This window comes from Leptonotus elevatus, chromosome 6 (assembly GCF_054856555.1).
Source record: "Leptonotus elevatus isolate MCC_2025b chromosome 6, RoL_Lele_1.0, whole genome shotgun sequence".
NCBI lineage: Eukaryota > Metazoa > Chordata > Actinopteri > Syngnathiformes > Syngnathidae > Leptonotus > Leptonotus elevatus.
In genome coordinates, this window is record NC_141244.1 from 9,824,733 (window position 1) to 9,842,807 (window position 18,075).

The 18,075-nt window shown below is 39.3% G+C and overlaps 2 protein-coding genes across 3 annotated transcripts in view; both read right to left on the reverse strand.

Annotated features, from left to right (window-relative positions):
• Positions 1-4,367: 4,367 nt before the first annotated feature.
• Positions 4,368-6,586, reverse strand: ggctb (gamma-glutamylcyclotransferase b). The gene is made up of 4 exons (XM_086078860.1): positions 6,295-6,586; positions 6,090-6,235; positions 5,865-5,997; positions 4,368-4,870 (listed from the first exon to the last, which is right to left on the reverse strand). Exons 1-4 carry the CDS (start codon positions 6,403-6,405, stop codon positions 4,748-4,750), a joined length of 513 nt encoding a protein of 170 aa, XP_085934986.1. The 5' UTR covers positions 6,406-6,586; the 3' UTR covers positions 4,368-4,747.
• A 450-nt stretch (positions 6,587-7,036) lies between these two features.
• LOC147171993 (oxysterol-binding protein-related protein 10-like) overlaps positions 7,037-18,075 on the reverse strand; it is a 36,788-nt gene continuing 25,749 nt past the window's right edge. For both annotated transcript variants that reach the window (XM_086078069.1, XM_086078070.1), the window contains 6 exons: positions 14,894-15,052; positions 11,251-11,773; positions 9,432-9,618; positions 9,073-9,255; positions 7,775-7,928; positions 7,037-7,478 (listed from right to left, as the gene is read on the reverse strand). In XM_086078069.1, the coding sequence (XP_085934195.1) occupies positions 7,434-7,478; positions 7,775-7,928; positions 9,073-9,255; positions 9,432-9,618; positions 11,251-11,773; positions 14,894-15,052 (1,251 nt within the window). In that variant the 3' untranslated portion in view covers positions 7,037-7,433. The remainder of the gene's footprint in view (positions 7,479-7,774; positions 7,929-9,072; positions 9,256-9,431; positions 9,619-11,250; positions 11,774-14,893; positions 15,053-18,075) is intronic.

Genomic DNA, 18,075 nt, shown 5'->3' on the forward strand with positions numbered 1-18,075 from the left:
CTGTAATCAACCTGGACCCCTCAATACTGTTTAATTTCAAACAGGCGTTTTTTCAAAAAACATATTACGTGTAAATAGGACTTTTTCAATAAGAGCCATGAACAAATATGATACTCGTCCCCAATCCGGTCAAAACTGTTATATCATTAATATAAACAGAAACGCTCACCATAATCTTCGCGATCCTTAGTAAACAAGAAAGACTTGTTACGTCATCCGGCAAACCCTTTTATTCAATATATATTATGGTCTAAGGATTCTTCATAGCGTTGACGAGAAACAAAACAAATCAAAAAATTAACCGCTATTTCTTCCTGTACAAAAAAGCTTCATCACTTCGAGTCTGCATCACGTCACCTTCAAATGCACCACTCCACGACGTGTTTAGTTCAATATCGTCGGAATTATCAACTCTCTAACGACATCAAACTATAACCTGTTCACACAGATCTCATTTAAAATTTAGACAATTTGGAAGACGAAAAAACCAGCTGCAGCGGACCAGACAGACACAACCTCTTCTACGTGGATAACAGTCTCCACTTACCGTACTTTATTTATTTAGGCCTAGAAGTTCCGCCCGTCCTTGAACGCCGCAGCTTGTTCCACGTCAGAATAACACCATCCGTTTGGTTCAACGGAGGAGACCATTCGTTATAATTCAGCGTCGGCGGTCACCATTTGTTAGAGTAGACAATATTAAGTATTATACTCTTTGCGTGTTCAATTAACTGAATGGTGAGATCCTTGTGAAGAAGTCCCTTTGCAAAGGTATTTATTAATTACCAGAAGCTTCTGGGGACAAAAAGCTGATGACACTGAAGCCGTGTTCTCTCAGTTGTCTGACTCGTCCAACGTGGTACCTCAATACTTATTCAGAATAGTGGGAGACTACAAGTCTCCTCCCATCAGCCCACAACACAGTATAAACAAGAAAATCTTTCACTCCTCCCTTCTGCAAGTTCAGCAAGTTCCCATAGCTATAAATCAGATTAGAGAAAAACAATCACACATCGGCCCGTCTCCTTCGGAAGAGACAGATACCAGACCCATACACTCCCTTATTTTCTCAGGAGTGTGAGACACATAAAAATGCTATTCATTTAGCCATACTGAGTTAACTAAATCTAAAACGGCTAAAATATAATTTAAAACTGAAAAACAATGTTAATAACTCATCAACTCTCAGCTCAAACTTTCGCTACGAGTAAGTTCCAGTAAATATCGGTCGCCATTTCCTCCTTCCGTCCGTTAAACTTTTTCAAACTGCCCGCGTGTGGAGGACACGACCAGTCAGTTCGTTCGTTCCCACCTCCCCGACATGTAGCAACGGTCCCAATCGCGCGGGCGTGCACGGGCTCTCTCTCGCTCTGTCCTTCTCTCTCTCTTTCTCTCTCTCTCTGTCTCTCTCTCTCACCCTCTCTCTCATCATAATTGTAATCCCTCGAAGTAATCCCCATTTTTAATAAATGTACCTGTAACCTGATTACATGTTTTTTTCCTGTAACTGTAATTAAATAGTTACTTTTTTTTTTGCAATCTGATTACGTAACGGCGGTACATGTATTCCGTTACTCCCCAAGCCTGTATGTATTTGAAAGTTCAATAATTCTTTGGCGCTTTCCATCTGTGCACTGTCGGGGATCATGTGTTGACTGAGGCCAGCTGCATTTGTTTTGCCTTCCCCCCCCAAAGAAGGAGCAGATCTCTGCCCTAGATCCTGCGCATCTCTGTTTCACACATGGTGATTATTTGAGATTTGGACACAGCTCTGCTTGTGTGTACAAGAAGATCGCAAAAGAAAATCAGTGGGGAGAGTATTTTGTATGTGGAAGCTGAAGAGCCACCTGGATGGGCGATAATGTGCGCGAGGGGACGTGTATCGTCAGCAGAGAAGGAGGGCCCAACTCTCAAAGTGGGCACTGTGTCTTGTTTTCATACGTCTTTCAATGGGACAGCTGCAACTTAGAACAGATACTTTGTAACAGTCCTCTTGCCATTCTGGTACTTTTTAAAGGAGACTTTTTACAATTAAAAAAAAGAATGTGTCTTAAAGTGGATGTGAATTTAAAAAAATGTTGACCCTCCCCCCCCAACTAGGCTAAACACAGCATTTTGATTAACTCATTCACTGCCATTAACGGCTATAGACGTCAAAAATTAATTTGAACTATTTCTATTAGTTTAACATTTGTCCCCACTTTTGTTAACAAGAGTATGAAAACCTAGACATTTTTAATAGTATTAGAACAGATATAAAATCTGTGATTAATCGTGAGTTAACTAGTGAAGTCATGCGATTATTTACGATATAAAAATGTCATCGCCTGACACCCCTAGTTTTTAATAATATTTTCTTTATAAAAAAGAAAAGAAAAGATTATTAAAAATTAGGGGCATCAGGCAATAAAAATTTGTAATCGTAATTAATCGCATGACTTCACTAGTTAACTCACGATTAATCACAAATTTTATATCTGTTCTAAATGTACCCAAAAAAATCTAGGTTTTCATACTCTTGTTAACAAAAATTGAAAAATATGTTAAACTAATAAGAAATATTTCAAATGATTTTTTTTTATGTCTATAGCCGTTAATGGCAGTGAATGAGTTAATATTTGCAGAATATGAATGAAGTAGTAAAATCCACTCGTTTTTATCCATCTCACTGGGCTGCCATTTTTCACTTGCTGGCGAGTGAAAATGACATCACAGTGCTTCAGGGCTCCGGTAATGACCAATCACGGCCCACCTGGTTTCTGGATTTGGTAACATTCGCAAGCTGAGCCCTTTTGCTGCATTCAAGGAAGGTGGGAAGTCGGAAAAAACGAAAGAACCCCGACTTCACTGTCCTGCTTCAATCTGACGTCACTCGAAAAGGGCGACCCCTGTAGAGATATGTAATATCACGTAACACAACATGATTTGAACCTAAGCAACAAACAATTTATCGGAATCAGCCATCATTGTTGTTAACATTCGCCTCGAACGTTTTGAGGTCGGAATGGGACGATCTCAGTACGGTAATTCCAAATTCCCACCTTCCTCGAATGCAGCATTAAACACAGTGATGTCATTTTCAGTCGACACCAAGTGGCAAGCGCCCTGAGATGGATTTTGCTGCTTAATTCGTATTTCACAAACACAATAATATTCAGAACACTCTGTTGAGACTAGTGGGTCCACATGGAACATATTATTGTTAACAGTTTTGACTTGACTTCCCCTTTTTTCCCCTTTGGGACATTATATTGCCAAACTACCCCGGGATAATAAATTAAGCGTACTTTACACCCAATTTTCAGCCTTCATATAATTATTGTTACTACTTTTTGTTAATTAAAAAAAACATTAGTTTTTAGCATGTAGGTATGTCTTTCACCTTAAATTTGAAACATATCGAAGAACTGAAAGCGTGAGTGCATTTAGGAGTGCATACAATCTCCTTGTTTGTTGTTGGTGACCGGCTGGGTACATAATTACAAGTGTTTTTTTGGGGGTGTTTTTATTCCTTTGCGCTCACCCCCTTCTCCAGTGCACCTGGACTTGATTTCTTGGGTGTCCGTCCGTGCTTTGGACCTGTGTTGATGGCTGAAAGTAGCTCATGTTCTCAGGAGAGGTTTGTAGTTATGAATTGATTGCGTGCGAGGTATTTGGCAAGGTCATAATATGGTTGAATTGTGACATCATTAGTGTGTGGGCCAGGTTTGAAGCAGAAGGAACTTGGGTTGGATCGGACCGTCAGAAGTGCAGACAGACTGGCGGGGGGTTAATATTTCTTGTGTGAAGCTGCCCCCTTCACTGTGTTCTCTTGTTATGCAGCAATAATTTGAGATTGGCGGTCTGGACTACTATTTCCAGTCTCTACTTGAGTTGGCTCTTTTGTCTCACTAACGGCTGATGTTGTAAAACAAAGTGAGCAGTTCTTGGTTCTCTCTAAGAGAATGTCCACAAGTAATGCTGAATGTTTTAAAACTTAATTCAAGTCATTCAACTTCCCAAAAATTTGCTTCTGCTATCGCGCCAGATTATTTTTCCTACTCGTGCTTCACAAGTTTCCGGTGCCTGTTTGCTCGTCATGGTGCCATCTTTTCACTGAGAAGGTCTTGCTAGCTGAGGGAGCTAGCTTATCCAAACAGCGAAAAATGTATTCACAAACTCCCAAGTCTGTAGTGAAGTTCAAGGATTCAAGAAATGTTGTTGTCATACCAACACACATTTCTTCATGATATGGCACGAAAAACTGTACGATACCCGAGATGATTTGGCCAAGTGGAACAAGGTAGAGGATGGGAGGACCAAGTACTGAGCCCTGTGGTGCACCCTGGGACAAAGAGGGGCAGTTAGAGGACCACTCTCAAGGTGTCTTCCGGTTAGGCATAATCTATTTTTTTGACCCAAGAAGATGAGAATCCATCAGATGATCAATGGTGATTGCTTCAAAACCATGAGACAGACTTATAAAATATTTTATGATAGAAAACTGTTCTTCAATCATATTCTTTACCAAATAGCAAGCAATTAGAGATTTCTCCATATACCCGAACTCTAACATCAGTACATCAAGCAGCATGATGTCTTTTTGATGAAGCATGAATTAGCATGATAACATAAACATGATCGATTTTAGGGCTGGGTGATTTCCAAGATCAGACAAGATTGGGTGTTGCATGTCCGTAAGCCATTTTGGTCCATTTAAAGCCGGACATGCAGTCTATTGGGTCAGGCCTGTCTTTGCTTCTCTGTCTCACTCAAGCTCCAGCTCAACCATCAGAGGTAGAGGACCCCCGTACTTGTTGGTCTCGATCGCTCTCAGCTTCTCCTGGTAGTCCTTAGGCAATCGGTTTTGCTCTGCTCCCTTCACAATCACCTTCAATGGGAAAATACAAATTAAACATCCTGGCTGGTTGGTGCGATTGGCATTCGTAATGTTGCCTGTTACAATCACGACAGATATTTTGTTAGCAACGGAGCTAACATGCGATTAATTACGATTAAAAAATGTAATCGTCTGACGCCCCTAATATTTTATTCTATTTTTAATTAGGGGCGTCAGGCTATTACAATTTTTTTATTGTAATTAATCCCATGACTTCACTGGTTAACTAACAATTAATCATACATCTTATATATTTTCTAAATGTACAATATTTTTTGTTCTAGGTTTTCATACTCTTGTTAACAAAAGTGGAAATTTTAAAAAACTAATAGAAATAGTTCAAATGAATTTTTGACGTCTATAGCCGTCAATGGCAGTGAATGAGTTAATAACATTTTCATCACTTAATGAAGCACACTTCTCATTAGATTTAATAATGAGTTTTGCACATGATCATCAATCATTACTATTTGTCGATTAATTTGCTAAAAGGTTTGCATTCCTTTATAGTGAGATTTGTAGATTTTAAATAAATTTGCTATACACATACTGTAAGCCTTTGTTGTTCTGCATGTTATAACCATGTCCGCTAGTATTTCAATAGAGCAACCTAAACCTATACATGCAGTGGTCTAATGCACACACTGCATGTATAGTAGAAGACAATAGAACGGTCACAAAGCCACTCTGTCCTCATCTCATACGTACATTATTTGAAGCTCTCAATATGGAAAAGAACAATCTGGCATTCTCACAAACAAACTGTGTGATCACGGAGCACAGAAGAGTGTGCAATTGGTTAATAACTTTGTCAGGTGCCTTTTCTGGTTGGTTCGTGGAGGGAAAAGGTGACGATAAACAAGTGATGTTTTGTTATCTAAATCTATTTACGAATGAATTTATGAATAAATCATGAGACGCTAGCATCCTGTAAGAGAGGCAAGTGACATCCATTTTGATTTCAAATATGGTTCCTTCCACTTACCAGTAGGTACTGTGGTGATGGCGGCGCATATACACAGCTGTTCATTAAGTAGGTGCGACAACGAAGCTCCTGGCCTTTCGTTCTGACCGATATTTCCACAGGACTGTACGCTCCCAACGTGACGTTCTCTTGACTGACGTTTGAACACACAAACGCACACGCGTCGTCAGTTCCACGAAGACCACGTCACACTGCGTCAACGTTGCTCGCGAGATGATACGTCACCTATCTAGAGACTTCAGATCAGACTTGTTCATCCTCCACACCACACCCCACACTTCATCTCCCGGACTGTGCTCTATGGTGGCCACGCCTCCATGCCAACGTTCACTGGCGAGGCCTTTATAGTTCCCAAATACCAATTTATAGTCCTGAAACACAAATGAGCTTAGTGTCCAAGAATGAAGCCAATGTGTGGCAGCTGCCATACCTTAAGTCTGGCCACACAGTGCAGCGTTGCAGATGGGTTCTTGAGCTGCAGTCGTTCCTTTAGCAGGTTGCTACCATATGCAAAGTACAAGAAGGTGCGGCTGTCCTCCATGTTTTTTTTCTCTCCAGTTACCAGAAGGGGAGTCAAATAGACAGTTGCTAATATTAGCGTTCAGGGTAAGGTAACGGTGACCGAGTCGGATCCAAGCTCCGTGTGCTGGGGCAGTTTGGGGCAAAGGTGAGAAAGCATGAGCTGGATTGGGAGAGAAATGAACTACTGACCTTCCAGCACTCACAAACTATTCTTATGCTAATCCCCCCCGCGCTGTATCTGCGCCCAGTTAATGCTCACAAAATGCCTTTCAGTCAGTTATTGTTCACGTACATTTAAATGGATATAGCGTGAACCACTATTGAATTGCAGGTTGATTGTTCGTGTCCTGCTATATCAACGATTATTAAGCATTCATTTTCTGTGTTTTTTTACAGAACACATTCATACATTATAAACATTAGCTGTGCAATTGATGTTAGCATTTTGTTAGCAGACCTTGACAAGACAAAATTATATAGTTTGACTCACGGGCGCAAATGGCACTGGGGACGGGGGTTAACCCTAAGCCTCCACTTTCGAAGGGTTTTTGCTTGACGGTGTCAAGTCTCATTTCATCATTTACCAGCAACATTTTGGAATCAGCGTGAAAAGACACAACATTTGTCAGGAAAAAGATGAAGAGTGTGACTTTCATTAAACACAAGTTATTGTTTATTATTCCAACCAACCTTTATAAAATGTGCAAAGTGTTTCCTTCAAATTTTTTTAATTAAATCCATGTGGAACCGAAAGAGCAGTCTGGGTTACTTCTTATTTACAAGCACTTAGACATGATACCACAAAAATTGCTCATATACAGTATGCAGTGTTCTCTACACTATATTTTATAGTGAGTTATATGCAACTGTGTTATTTCAAACAATAAAGAGTGAAGGTCTCCTTTCCCTAATTTACACTGGTACTGTGAATACAGTCATTTCAACAGTGTGAAAGACTCAATTCGATGATTAAGAGTTTTTGTGAACGCCTTTGGTGTCCTATTTCTCTCTTGATGATTAATGGAGAACTGCTTCCAAAGATTCGGGTCAATGAACTTTCCACAGTGGGTTGTGGTAGACCCAGCCTTCACCCTGCATATTAACAAACAAAAAAAGAAGAAGACACTGTTTGTTTTTATCCAGTGTAGCTACTGTATATCTGTCTTCCTGGCTAAAGTGTTGTAAATGAAACACTCGTTTTTCTGTGTAATGACAAACAACATTTGCTGTGCCAGAAGTCATACCAAGTGGATGTCATTTAGAGCTATCAATGAAAGTGTTAACTTTATAGTATGTTACTGCCAAATTGTATCGTTATCGAAACGGGTCAGTTCTTAACCAGTCCCATTTTATTGGGGACAAACCACTGCATTTCTAATCTTCCTCACCTCTTTGATAAAATATTTGGGTTTCCAAGGAGTTTTGGTGGCAGCTCTCTGTTTGTCCTCGCTGCGTTGCTTCTCCTCAAGGCGGTGTTTGTGTTCTGCGGCGTCATCCATTCTTCCTGTCCTCAGAGACGCTGTGACATGCTGCCAAAGGCGCCTAGACACAGTACACGAAAACAAGTGTGCAAAAAAAATAAAAATAAAACGGAACACTTCAATCATACATCCTAATTCTCAAGGAAGAAGTAAGCGAGTTGGTGTTCAGTGATTTGCATAACATTTTGCCACATTAACACCCAATCAGTTTTGAGTTTCTTTGTGTGTGTTTTTCAGCGCAAAATGTTAACTCATTCACTGCCATTGACGACTATAGACGTAAAAAATTCATGTGAACTATTTCTATTAGCTTAACCTTTTTTTTCATTTCATTTTTTTTATGAAAACTTTGTTGTACATTTATAACATATAAAATTTGTGATTAATCGTGAATCAACTATTGAAGTCATGTGATTAACTACGATTACAAATTTTAATCGTCTGACGGCCCTTATTTTTAATAATTTTTTTTAATTGGGGCGTCAGGCGATTACAATTTTCAATTGTAATTAATCACATGACTTCACTAGTTAACGAACAATTAATCACAAATGTCATATCTGTTCTGAATGTACAATAAAAAAATTCTAGGTTTTCATACTTTTGTTAGCAAAAGTGGAAAAAAATGTTAAACTAAGAAATAGTTCAAATGAATTTTTGACGTCTATGGTCGTCAATGGCAGTGAATTCATTTTAGCTGTCAAACTCCCACACACTGAGAGACATGACTGAACGCAACTCTGGCGTGCGCAGTTATGAAACTTGCTTTCGTTTTCGGTCGAACCTTTTATGTTAATTGTATCATTAGTTTTATATTAGTTAACTGTAGGCCTGCCTGTGGGTAAAAAGCGAAGCATGGAGAGTCTCTGTTGCTGACAGCCAGTCGATGATTAGGGCTATGAGGCCAAAAATATCCGCGCTCTCTTTATTGGATATGAATCTTTTTTTATATTTATGTTTTATCTCTTTCTTGCAGCTTGTTGGTAGGTGTGCGGTGGAGTAATCACCAGCTGCAATAAGTTTACCATTGCTTGAAAAAGTATAACTATCTCACGCTCTAGCCACACAAAACAAGCACAGTGCAGCTCTGCTTCTGACGAGTGGATGTCAGCTGGTCAAAAGTCATGGAAACCATTTTTTTTTTAACAAGAATTTAACAATCGCCAATTAATTGTGTTCAATTAGTGATGCGTCTTCTAACTCACCGTGACTCATTGTGTTCCTGCTTCTCTATTGGCCTGATCTTCTTTTTGATGACAGGCAGCTTGGAGGTATCAATCACCTTGCTTTCTCCATTACTGTAGGTAAACTCCAGCACGCCGTTCCACTCGCCTTGCACTTTGCAAACTATGTTTCCTGTCTGGTTGTGCTTAACTTCAGCTGTGACTCTGTAGAAGGCAAATTGGTTCACGTGAGGATGTTCAACCAGCTAAAGAGCTTACTTAATTGCTATATACTACTGTTACGTGTAAACACAACAAATATAGCCTATTCCTTTCAACCACTGTTTGTTAGCGAGGGGTTGTTTGTTTATTTGTGTCACATGACAAGCGTGTCCATCTACCTGTGAACTTTCCCTCCATAGAAAGGTTTGGTGTGGAACGTGACTGTAGCCGAGTAGCCCGTTTTGGCACAACTGATTGTGACCTTTCCCCCGAGCTCCACCCAAGGCACGGCCAGAATGGAGCGGGCGTAGGCACAAGGAAGCGTGAACACGTACTCTTCATCGTGCTCTAACAGATGTAGTACACCTGGGAGAGGTTGATAAAAAGCTGTGATTAACACGGCGGTTCGAGAACTTGTCGGAGGTACTGAACCCCGGCAGTTTCCTATGCGTATTCGCTCGACCTTACTTTATTGAAAAATAAAACAGGTTTAGGTATTTAGGTATAGGGTTTACCCCTGAAACGGACTCCCCGAACCCAGGTTAAGAACCACTGGATTAATACATTTATAATTTAGATGACCGGACACCACAACGTCCCATGACTTGTACAGCTCATCAACAAAAATGACAACTGACTGGCAACAATGTGTGAGAGCAGTCATACTCATTGTGTGGCACACACTAACCAAACTAACTAACCAAACTAACTAACATTCTTTACGTACGACTTCCCGGCAAGGGCAATTGTGCAATTTGAATGTGCCATGCATGCTTCAATTTTAAAATCCAATCCATCTGTGAAAGAAACAAAGTAAAACAAGCATTTAAGAGGGTCTGCGTGTAGCTTGACCTCAATTACAGTTTATTTGTGATTTGAGTTTTCAAACTGTCTGCCTCATGTCCCTACTGAGCTCCCATCATGCTTTGCTCCCTTCTTCCTCTCTGACGCTTATATAACAGCCAGCTGTCTTGTGTCCAGGTCAACTGTATTCACATCTGTTTCCACAAGACACACACACATGCATGTATTGTTTAACACTTTCAGCTATTTAATTAGTTTGACTTTATTGCACATGCCATTCTGTTTGTATTATTTTTTTAAACACGTGCATTCACCTTGGTGGACATGTGCATTCTCTTGATTACATACATTCACGCATGTCTAGTTGTGTAACTATGAGACAAAGACCTATATACACACAAGTCATATATATATATATATATATATATATATATAACTGATGGTTTGTGATTCATTTTGCACTGCACTGCATAAAAAAAGGTTTACAAATAGGGGTGTCAAAGTTAGTGTGTAATTTTGAGTTAATTTACAGTTCCTTTAACGGCAAATTTTTAACGACCGCCCCTTACTTGGAAAGCCCGTACTGGGGGAATTCCAGTCGCAACGCAACAGGCACGTCCACATCAAAATTCAGCAGTAATACATTTAAAAATAAATGCATGTATTTGTGGAGACTAGGTTCAGGTTGTATTTAAAAAAAATTTAATGTGCAGAATTTCACAAGTTACTTCATGTTAAAGATTGGATAGCTCTTAATATGAAAAGAAAAATGCACTGAGCTGTCATCAATGTCTCACAAAGGCAATTATGCCATCTAGAGGCAGAAAAAAATGACCTCAACACAAATCAATATAACTTGTTTTTTACAGTACAGTACATCTTTTTAATTTTAACTCAATTTTATGAATTATGGTGAAATCACTATACCAATGACTAAAAGATGCAGCCATATTTCTATTAGTTTAATTTTTTTTCCACTTTTATGTTAAGAAGAGTATGAAAGCTTAGAAATTATTGTACATTAGAACAGATAAAAAAAATGCAATTAATCGTGAGTTAGCTATTGAAGTCATGCGATTAATTAAACATTTTAATGGCCTGACACCCCTATTTACAAAACATCACAGGTACTTCTTTCTGAAAATACACTGTATTATAACATAATCATCCATTTTAAAAGAGTAGTTATCTTACCTTCTCCAACCATTGAAACTCCAACAGACATGCCCAAGAACTTGCTCTTGGTCCACACATGAGTATTAACACACATCCTCTTCTCCTTGCACTCGTAGTAAAATCCTGATACAGGCGGGTGGTGAGACACCTGCTCTGCCACAAATCGAACCTGGTAGCAGTCGGGCTCGAACCCACTGCAACTCTCTGTCCCGCTCTGTGAGGAGTTTGAAGTCGTGGATGTGAAGGCGACTCCTGATTTGGGAGCCGTGCAGCTGGTGGTTCTGAGGGATCGAACAGAGTCCCGGGGCACGCACCAGGTACAGTGGAAGGTCTCACCCAGGATGGGGTTGTAGGGCTTTTTGGCCACCGCACCCTTGCGGCCCTCATGGAAGGCAGTAAGATAGTACTCAACAAAGCGGATGATGCGCTCCTCTGACGTGGATCCGGTGGTGATAGAGAGGAACATGTCGGGGTGAGCCATGAAATTGGCGTACATCTCTAACAGAGAGCGCTTCTCTAGGATGAATGTAGGGAGCACTACCTGTGAGAAGGAAGAGAAGATGGAAATTCACTGAGCATACTAACGGTGAATTGGTGAGCTTTTCAGCAAATAATGGAAGACAGGTTCTAAAGAAAAAAAAATTGTGGATGCTGAACCTCGCATGGGTGGAGGAGACCCATCTATGGTAGGCCCATCTCGACCTTCATCGAGTGTGAAGTATAAAGAGCTTCAGACAGCCATAGAAGATCAGAAACTGTGGAGATCCATCGCAGTTCCAGTAGCGTAGAACCTCGAATATGCAGCGGTTCAAGGGAAGTCAAACCCCCCCAAAATTCTTGACAATAGTATGTTCTATGCAGCCCTACAAGTCTAAATATGCTATTCTGGTTTATATTGAATTAGTGGAATATGAGTCACGCAGAAAAATCCAGCAGTTTTTATCAATATCAGAAGGCGGCCATTTTGCCACTTGTTGTCGAGTGAAAATGACATCACAGTCACCTGTTATCTGAAGCTGAGCTGTGGTTGGTTGTTACCTGAGACCTGAGCAACTGCGATGTCATCTTCAGTCGACAGCAAGTGGCAAAATGGCCGCCCCCTGCGATGGATAAAAAGGGCTGGATTTTGCTTCACAACTCATATTCCACAAATGTAATATTAATTTGAATGCCATGTCACACGCAGCATATTATTGTTAAGAAATGTTTAAAGTTGACTTCCCCTTTAAATGCATGCTAAGAAATCAAGAGCTTCGAAATGTGGGACGATCGACTGTGGGACGATCATTACGCGCATTCACCCATGCTTCCTGTTTTCGTGTCAGTGCTTCATGATACAACAATGCATAACTGCAACTTCCCTGTATGAGACAGAATTCGATTTATTCTGCTTATTTCTATTATGTAACGTGGTGCTAATCACTAACGACTGGCGGGGGGAACAATTGCATTGATTATACTGAACTGTACAACACAACCAGGCCACACAGCACTCAGCAGCAGTCAAATATGACTTTCAGAATCAGCACAGTTCAGCTGCTACCAGTGCATCCTTAATTCAGTCACTGCCATTAACGGCTATAGACGTCAAAAATTCATTTTCATTATTTCTAGATCCGTTTTTTCACTTTTATGAGAGTATGAAAACCTATTAAAAAAAATGTATTGTACATTTAGAACAGATGTAAAATGTGTGATTAATCGTGAGTTAACTATTGAAGTCATGTGATCAATAACAATTTAAAAAATTTAATCGCCTGATGTCCCTAATTAAAAAAATAAATGATTACTAAAAATTAGGGGCGTCAGACGATTAGAATTGTAATTGTAATTAATCGCATGACTTCAATAGTTAACTTGAGATTAATCACAAATTTTATATCTGTTCTAAATGTACAATAAAAAATGTGAAACTAATAGAAATAGTTCAATTGAATTTTTGACGTCTACAGCCGTTAATGGCAGTGAATGAGTTAAAAAGGAACCTACATGAATCAGCCAAACACAATCCATCCATTTTCTGTATAGCTTATCCCATTTAGGGTTACAGCGGGAACTCGAACCAAGCTGATGCCTGCAGACAAAGCGATGGCTCCTGATTTCGGGAGTGGATGACTCCGCTTCTGTTGACACTTTCAGCTGCCTGAGAAACACACGCGTTCCGACATTCTATATTATCAGCACATTCTTCTTGTGATCCAGAGCAGTGGGCCATTGGTAATCATGTTAGCTCATTGGTCTGTATGAGTCACCACAATCACCTGAGCAGAAGCCATGTGATTGCAGACTCGAACCAAAACATCATTGGGTGATAACACTAGAAAGCAAAGCACGATAGCAATCGAAACGTTATCGATTTTACCAACCAGCCAGTTGCCATGACACAGTGATTGGAAATGACTGGTTTAGTAGACTTATTTTCACATTTGTTTGACAGAGAAGAATATTAAACTGTTACTTAAAATGTAACATACAGTTAAGCTACAAAACGCAAACAAATGAATTTTGGATCGCTACTGCCACCGGTGGCCAAAAAATGAAACAGCATTTTCCCTTCTTCATGTACACAATGCACACATGACGTCACATCAGTAGACAGAGGGCGGGAAATTCAAACCCGAACCCAGTCTGAAAACTATTGGCCAGCAGGAGTTCCGATTATGAGCAGCTAAGGTGTTAATCTACTAATTAAAAAATGTTTCAGTTATAAATGGTCAAATAAAAAGGTTATTGTAAAGATATTTTGGGGCAAATTGTTACAAAGTGTATCTTTAATTAAGGGTTTTATGATGGTGAGTTTGATGATTTTTCTATGGGGAATCATTGTTTTAAAACAGGGGTGTCCAGACTTTTTCGCTTGACTTTTGACTTTATGAAAATCACTCAATCAAGCAATTATATATCATTTATTGTTTTCTAGTTAATTTGATACACAGCTACATAACAGCTTTCTGTTAAAGGTGATAAGTCAAATAGTGAAGGAACTTTCAAGATTTTGGGGTGGCTAATGACCCTGTTATCCCACTAGACTAGATCCACTGAACAGCAGCCGAAGCTCATCTCTATAATCAAGACCAAAACAAGGAAGCTGACAATTCTTAAAAACAATTACTTGAGGATCATTAATGTGATATACATTATTCATAAGTCAGACCTTGACACAGAGCAGAAAGTGGAAGAAACTATTTGTGCTTCTAAAATCAAATTTTGAAGAGAAATTTTGTTTATTTTAGTCATACAGTTTGTTTGTATCTTTGCATATTTAGAAAAGTTTACAGTATATAAAACAATGTATTAGTAGTAATGTTGTTGTTTTTTTAACACCATTCCTACTTTTTTTTTTTTTTTTTTTACGAGCCTTGCGTCAAATGTCAATTTTAGTATATGCTGTGGGACGCAGAATAATGGATAATGGGCCACAAATGGCTCCGGGCCGTAGTTTGAGCACATGTTTAAAATATGGTGAACCATTGAAATGGAACAGACTGCGTTTCACCTTATGTAATAGCGAATGTGCCTTTTCTCCAACTGTTTTATGTAGCATAAGTAACTTATACGCCATATGGTCATTTTAACTTCTACACTGAACTCTGGTGCATTTTCTGTGAAGATAAAGTCACCTAAAGAACACACACATCAGAGGCAAGGATCAGAAGTTCACCTTAGTGAGGTCCATTCCAAGTTTGAGCTGGGACAGTAGATGGAGGATAATACTTCGCTGCTCCTCAAGAACTCCCAGGTCCTCCTCGTCGTTGTCTTCTGTGTCTGTGGTCTCGTCACTGGGACCCGGGCTCTCTGGGCTGCTGGGCTGCTGTTTTCCCTGCCAATAAACACGTTTGGGCAATGCTTTTAATTGATGACATAAATGTATGCAGTCTAAGCTCCTGCTTACTGCATTCTGTAAACGCACCATTCATATTCCTCCAGGCATTTACCGTAAGAGGATTCTATTCATCTACATGATTTTTGTTTTGTGGGTGGAAGCACGAATGCCGAGCACAAGCAACTTTTACAGTATACTTTGCCACAATAAGTTTTAAACAATGAATACAAATCAACTCAAACATTAACGACTGTACTACAAAACTGTAACACGCTAATATAGCGCACAAATACACACGCACATCTCTGCCACTCACTTTGCTAGGCTTACATTCAACCACTGCAGGCGTAGGAGTCCTGTTGGATTTCATGTCCAGCATCCACAAACATAGAGAGAGGCGGAATAAGAAGCGAGAGGGACAGAGGGAGAAAGCACGGGTAAAAAAAGAAGAAGAAAATAAACAAAGTGGTAGAGAAAGCAAAAGAGAGAATGTCTGCCTCTATATGTTTTTGAGAGCAGATTAAGACTGATGCTAAAGATTGTTTCTGTCTTGCCATTGCTTGCTTTACACGTAAGCCCCGCCCCCTTACACGCTCACCGTGTGCTATACGTCACAACTCGTCCTACTTTAACAGCTCGCGCTCACTCCCTCACTCACTCTTTCATCTCCCTCAGGCAATCTGCCTATTCCGGACTGCTTTCACTCATTTGCTTTTAACACGATGAAAGGCTATATCATTTGATTTTGCTGTCTTTCAGAGTCTTGAGAAGAACCACGAGACAGCCGTTCATTCCAACGCATCCTGATAACTAAATCACAGAATAGACGGCTTTGTCAATACTTTTTGTATGTCAAAATGTCAAATGTCAAAAACATTTTCACAAGACACCATTCAAACCACGGCTGCCTTAGCTAGGTGTCTTTTTTGTGTGGTTACGTTGATGTTTAGCTGTCATTGAGTAAACTCAAAAATGTAATTATAATGAACACTTTCTATTTGCTTTCTATTCTATTTCAATGGGAAGAAGCAGAGGAAACTCTAAGTTTCAAGACTAAATACTGAGTGAATAATTAAGGGTGCTAGGTTAAGTCACACTTATTTATTTATTTTGTTTTATTTTTTATTTACAATATGTTCTATGCTTCCCCACCAGTCAAATAACAGTTTTCTGATTAATATTGCGTTTGTGAAATACAAATAAAGCAGCAAAATCCACCCAGTTTTCTCCATCTCAGGGGGCGGCCATTTTGCTCCTTGCTGCCGACTGGGGATGACATCACAGTTGCTCAGGGCTCAGGTAATGACCAATCACGGCTCAGCTTGCAAACGTCACATGACCAAACTCATAAAACAGGTGTCAGTATTATATGATTCTCCTAAAGCTACTGTTACTACTAATGGGATTATATCTCAGAGTTTTACTCTACAGAGAGGCACAAGACAGGGCTGCCCACTGTCGCCTTTATTATTTGCAATATTTATTGAACCGCTTGCATTAGCCATACGCCAGGAAAGAATGATTCAAGGAATTCACTCTGGGGTAACAGAACATAAAATTAATCTATATGCCGATGATATTTTACTTTATTTAGAAAAGCCTGCTATTTCGTTAGGGGAAGTATTTAACTTAATAACTAAATTCTCACAGTTATCAGATTATTCTATTAACTGGACAAAATCAACACTTCTACCTATTACAGAAAATTCATGGAACCCTGCAAGCCAGGACCCACACTACTCATTTCCTATAGGTAATCTAAAATACTTAGGCATAAGAATCTCACCTAAATTAACTGATTTAATTAATTTAAACTTTACTCCACTTCTGGATAGCATTTATAGTGACTTGGAGCGTTGGAATAATCTTCCTATTTCTCTAAGAGGACGAATAGCCACTATTAAAATGAAAGTTTTACCCAAAATAAACTATTTTTTCTCAATGATTCCATTTAAACCTACGGCTAACTGGTTCCAGTTGTTGGACTCAGCCGTTACAAAATTTTACTGGAATAAAAAAAAAGAAGCAAAGATTAGTCTATCTACTCTTCAGAAAAATAAATCCAAAGGAGGTCTAGAGGCACCAAATTTTATGCACTACTATATAGCCAACCAGCTACAATATATTATTTTATGGGCACAACCCAATAGAGATACTAACTGTTGGCTGGAACGAGAACAGAAGGATTGTAATAACCTCAGACTCCTAGATTTACTCTTTATTACAACATCGATTAAGCGACATAACTGTTTTAAAAATCCAATGATTTCCGCCACCCTGACTGCCTGGTGGAAGGCACGAGAAATTACAAAAGCCCAAGTGGAGCCCTGTGGGCTTTCTCCCCTATGGCATAACCCCGACTTTCAAATTAACAACCAATCGTTTTATTTGAGCGTGTGGGAGCAGAAAGGAATTACACATCTCCACCATCTCTTCTCAGATGATATGTTTATATCATATACATCCTTGCTCCAAAAATACAAAATAAAAAACGGAAATTTTTTACATTATTTGCAAGTTAAAAGTATGATAAAGAAACAAATTCCAACACTTCAGGGTACGCTCCAACCGCCTGTTTTAGCTAAAGATATTACCAAGCTTTCTTCGACAACAACAAAAAAACTCTCAAAAATATATAAGTTACTTTCATATACTGATAAAACGTCTTTACCCATCTCGAAATGGGAAACAGACTTGTCTATAGCTCCGGAATCTGACTTTTGGATTCAAGTTTGTGAAAACGTTTTAAAAATGACAAAACACACAAATTTACAACTTATCCAATATAAAATTATTCACAGAACATATATTACTCAATATATGATGAAGAAAATGGGACTCTCAGACTCCGACATTTGTCTCCAGTGTTTACAAAACACTACAGACACTTATTTTCATGCTTTATGGTTATGTACTCCGGTTATGTGTTTCTGGACTAAAGTCTTAGAAAAACTTTCCGCTGTCTTGGACTGTAGGATACCGTTCTCTCCAAACTTGTGTTTGCTAGGTGACTTAACAAC

Coding starts and splice junctions, on each gene's coding strand:
- ggctb (XM_086078860.1), bottom strand. CDS start 6,405: ATGGAGGACAGCCGCACCTTCTTGTACTTTGCATATGGTAGCAACCTG. Junction 5,998..6,089: donor GATCTGAAGTCTCTAGATAG/GTGACGTATCAT, acceptor TTCAAACGTCAG/TCAAGAGAACGTCACGTTGG. Junction 4,871..5,864: donor CATCACCACAGTACCTACTG/GTAAGTGGAAGG, acceptor TTCCCATTGAAG/GTGATTGTGAAGGGAGCAGA.